At 48.3% G+C, this 4,777-nt stretch overlaps 1 protein-coding gene across 1 annotated transcript in view; it reads left to right on the top strand.

The window, feature by feature from the left end:
* Nucleotides 1-4,777, top strand: part of EZH1 (enhancer of zeste 1 polycomb repressive complex 2 subunit) — a gene marked incomplete in the record, with an annotated part of 36,468 nt that overhangs the window by 24,376 nt on the left and 7,315 nt on the right. The window contains 3 exon segments of the mRNA XM_027774789.1: nt 818-909; nt 2,517-2,557; nt 3,020-3,145. Of these exon segments, the coding sequence (XP_027630590.1) occupies nt 818-909; nt 2,517-2,557; nt 3,020-3,145 (259 nt within the window).

The following is a 4,777-nucleotide window of genomic DNA, read 5'->3' as shown; positions in this document are numbered from 1 at the left end:
TCTTCATGCTTCTTTTTTTTTTTTTTTTAATTTATTTATTTAAATTTGACCAGAGAGACAGAGTGAGAGAGAGAGGGAAAGTGAAAAAGCAAGCTGCCAAGTCTGGGACTTGAGCTGCAGTCAGCCATGTGGGAGTCCAGCACCCTTAACTACCATGCCACCTGCCAATCCCCTTCATGCCTCTTTTACTTAGAAAAATTAATAGAAGCACACATTGAAGTGCCCTTTGCATTCATTTTGGAGCTCTTACCCATTTTTCTGAGGCACAGGTTCTAGAATTCTATGGAATTGTATGCAAAAAAAGATTCTTGTGTGTATTTCCTGAGATTTAGAGTTTTCATAGAATCTCAGAAAGGTCTAGAGACAGGAAAAAAAGAAAAAGCTAACAAGAGTTGCAGTTAAATGGAGAGAGGCATTGGAGAGAGAGCATCCTCCCTAAAATGCTGTCCTACTGAAACTGCAACGCTCTGTCGTCTTCCTACCAACAGAGGGAGCCAGTGCTCAGCCTGGGGGAACAGTCCATCGCGTTCTTGCACTCAGTTACACAAGCTGCATCAAGTTGCCCTTCCTAGGAAGAGGCAGATGCTGTGGGCAGGAATCAGCCCACTCTTGGTTTGGTAGAGGAACAGTAGATGAAAGTTGCTACCAGGGCCGGTGGTACCATGCTTAGTCGTTTCCCTCCCTGAGTCAGGAATTAACTTCAGAGCCAGTGACCTGATGGTGCTCAGCCAGCTGCGTGTGAGCTCCCCAGAACCCATCCCTCCCTAACCTCCTCACTCTAGAAGGCATAATAGACCCTGTTGGATTTCTCTTCCAGGTCTTTCAGTTTGCAGTCAAAGAATCACTTATCCTGAAGCTGCCAACAGATGAGCTCATGAACCCCTCACAGAAGAAGAAAAGAAAACACAGGCAAGGGCTGACAAAGGATTTTTTATGGCCAAGCTGTTCTCTGTGCTCTGACCTTCCCTTGGACTTTCGGTCTGCCTCCCTCTTTGGCTGCTGCACAAGGCTGTGTGAGCCCATCAGTTTGGCCTCCCACAGCTGAGGCTGGTGCTCTCCGAGCTCCCTGAGGCTCCCGCCCTGGACCCGTCCTGCCCCCACTACCTAATGCTGGGGACCCTGAGATAACGGTCTAGGTTTCCATTTACGCTCCTGACCAGGAGGACATGAGCTGGCTTCATTGCTTCCCCCTCAGGTCATTTTTCTTTGTGGAGTAGTGAGTTACCGCCTTACCCATTGCTCGGCTCTGATCAGGGTTCCTTTTGGGGCTCTTGTGTTGTTTATCTAAGTTATATAATACCACCATCTCCTAGGTAGTCTTGACTTGGGCTTAGACTTTTTTTTTTTCAGTACTCTGCCTGCTGTGGTTTCCTAATGACTATCACCTATTGAAAGAAGGCACTGACACCAGTTCTAGACACAGAAGGAAGCCCCAGTGGCTCCTTTTCAGTTCTTTCACTCAGAGAAGATCCCTGAAAAGCTTTTCCACCTCCCGTCTTGAAATTCTCCCACATCTCCGCCTCCACAGAGAAGGAGGAAGGGGAGAGAGAAGTGGTAGGAGTGTAATAGACATTAGGTTGGGCTTTGTTTTGTTCATGTTTTTTGTTGTTTTATGTTCATTTGTTTGGGAGGGGTTTGTTTATTTCTTTTTTAAATTTTACCATAGGGTGTGTGTACTTGCTATAGAGAGACAGAGAGGGAGAGAGAAAGTGAGAAAGTACCCCCTCCATGGCCATGCTGCATACTTACTTAGCATGTTTTTTAAGCCACCAGGGGCAAGACTCAAACCATCCAGTTGACCGTGTGGGATCCAGCCATCTTAACCACCATTCCACCAGCTGGCCTTAATTTGTATACGTGTGTGTGTGTGTGTGTGTGTGCGTGTGTGTGTGCATGGTACATTTGTGGTTTTTTTTTTTTTTTAAGTTTATTTCTTCCATGAGAGGGCAGAAGGGAAAGAAGCATCCCCAGCAGAATCCTCATGCTACTGTCCATCCCAGCCTAAAATCACAGGCTAGGCCACTAACCTGGGGCCGTTACATGAGGGTCCAGCATTGCAGAGAACTGTTACCGTTGTGTCACTGTCTGCCCCTCACCCCAATGGTCGTTTTTAGATATGGTCTCACTGTGTCACTGTGTTGCAGTCCTCCTGCCTCAGCCTCTGGAGTAACTGGGACTCAAACCATGTACCCTGGGCCCAGCTTTTTAGGGCAAATGAGGAATCGAATTCAAGCCTCCCATTTGATTTCAGCCAGCTGAGCAGCAGCATCTTATGCACACTGCCACAGCTGAGTATTTTAAAATCTTGCAGCCTAGGCCTGCTGGATTTAGGGTGGACTCTAGCTTCCACTAGCAGTCCACTAGATGGATTTGGGAGACCACTCCCTCGTCATCAAACCACAGCCCCAGAGTCCCAAATTCCACCTTTGATAGAGAACAGGTCATGTTGTCATTTGCCCACACCTGCAGAGCTCCCTAGGGCTATAACCCAGACCCATCTCTTCTCTCATTTTCAGGTTGTGGGCTGCACACTGCAGGAAAATTCAACTGAAGAAGGGTAAGTTCCACAGGGCGTTCCTCTGCAGTTCAGCTCGAGGCCTCACCCTGTGGCCATCACCCAGCCCCACCTGCAGCTGTACTTCTTGACCCCACACTGCTACCGCAGAGATTGCAGAGTTCTGTGCAGCAGCTGAGAACGCCCCAGCTCCCCACTGCAGCTGAGACGGCCTCTTAGGAGGTAGTGTGATGTGCCTTCTGGTCTCTGGCTTTCCTCCAGTGCCATTTGCCAGGTTCCAGACCTCATTGAATGTTTACAGTAGCTGCCCTGTTGTCCCGGATGAACTTCACACCCTCTCCATGAAACAAGTCACCCCACTGTAGCTTATGAAATAGTCACCGGTGGGGTCTTCTCACTTCAGGGGACATGGTTATTATGACAAACTTCTTAGAGTCAGGGAGGTGGACCAGTTGGCGGTGAGGGAGCATGGTCACAGCAGCCTTGCCCTGTTCTCTTTCCTAGATAACTCTTCCACGCAAGTGTACAACTACCAACCCTGCGACCACCCAGACCGCCCCTGCGACAGCACCTGCCCCTGCATCATGACTCAGAATTTCTGTGAGAAGTTCTGCCAGTGCAACCCAGACTGTAAGTGTGCCACGTTGTCCCTGCTAGTCTACTGAAACAGCCGGCCTCGGTGGGCCCCAGCTTCCCCTCGTCTCCTCTCCTGCACCCGTCACTGCCTCTGGGCCTTCTGGTATTCTCTTTGCCGTGTTTTGGGCATGCGACGGAGGAGACAAGGTGCTCACGGTCTGAAAAAGTCATTTTGGAAAAACTCAGATTCATGATTCTGAAAGCAGCGATTATACAGAAATCAAGTGCTTTCTTAACTTTACCTTCTGGAGAATTGAAAAACGTGGGAACCTTTTTCTTAAGGTTCCCTTTTCAGAATGTTGTTTAAAATCTCTCTAGGTTGTAATTCTGTGTGTGTGTGTGTTTTTGTTGAGAGAGTTTAATACTGGGTGGGAGATGGGGACTGGATGTCAGTAGGAACTAAAAATGCTTTTTTTCCACTTCTTATGCCCCCATGCCCTTGCTCACATGAGGCTGAGCAGTTCCATGGCAGTCCCCAGAGCTCGCAGAACTTGAGGCCTGTGGCTGTGCTGTAAATATCTCCTAACCCATGGCTGATATAGATCTTAGCCACAGCAAAGTGGTGCCTGTACTGGGGAGGGCAGTGGGTGGAGGAGGATGGTGTGGAACGGATGCATTCTGTTCTCATAATGATACTTGTTTTGATGGTGAAGATTTACCAGTGAAAAGCACTGATTTCATTTTTTTCTAGGGCACTTTCCACCTTCCTTCCAAATCCTACCACCAAGAGAGAGGGAGAGCATTGTTGAGAGGCACTTTATTTTCTCTGAACTCACTTGGGTATATGCTTATGGGGAAGGGAGCTTCTCTCCTGATTTGCTGAACATCTTTGAACACATACCATTTACTTCTCTGCTATCACTTGAGTCAAACCCATGTCCTAGGGCCAACCCCGTGGCCTCATCGTTAAAAGATCTGAATTTCACATGGCCGAGCATAGTTTGAATCCTTATCCTAGTGGCTTGTAAAACATGCTGGGTTGGGACCAGTGGTTGGCATAATGGCTATGTTGCTGGACTCACATGTAGTTGACCATGGTTTGAGTCCCAGACCTGGTGGCTTAAACTCACACTAGGCACCTGTGCGTGCATGCCCAAGATCCCAAGAGGAGAATGGAGGAGAAGGGATTGCTGCATGGCCATCCCCCCTGGGGGGTGATTTCTCTCTTTCTGTCTCTGTCTCTCTCTGTCTTTCTGGCGAGCGCACACGCCCTATAGCAAAAACCTCTCCAATAAAAAAGAAAGAAAGAAAAACATGCTGAGTGTGTGTGAGTGCATGCTGTAAATCCTGACGCAGTGGAGAGTTGAAGGAGAAGGGATTGTGGCATAATCACACCGTATTGGAGAATGCGTGCTCTCTCTCTCTCTCTCTCTCTCTGGTGTGTGCACGTACCCTCTGGCAATTAATTTTTTTTTTTAAACCTGAGCCCATGCTAGCTTGTGGTGTGGTGGTTAAGGCTGCTGGATCCCACATGGCTGACTGTGATCCAAGTCCCATACTCAGCATCTTGAAAAACACTCTGGGTGTGTGTGCGTGCATGCCCAAAATCTTAAGAGAAGAATGGAGAAGGGCTTGTGGTGTGGCCATCCACTCTGGGGAGTGCTTTCTCACTTTCTCTGTCTCGTC

Source organism: Tupaia chinensis, unplaced genomic scaffold (genome assembly GCF_000334495.1).
Source record: "Tupaia chinensis unplaced genomic scaffold, TupChi_1.0 Scaffold000477_2, whole genome shotgun sequence".
In the NCBI taxonomy this organism is placed as follows: domain Eukaryota; kingdom Metazoa; phylum Chordata; class Mammalia; order Scandentia; family Tupaiidae; genus Tupaia; species Tupaia belangeri.
The sequence above is the reverse complement of the archived record's forward strand: the minus strand, read 5'-3'. Positions and strand labels throughout refer to the sequence as shown.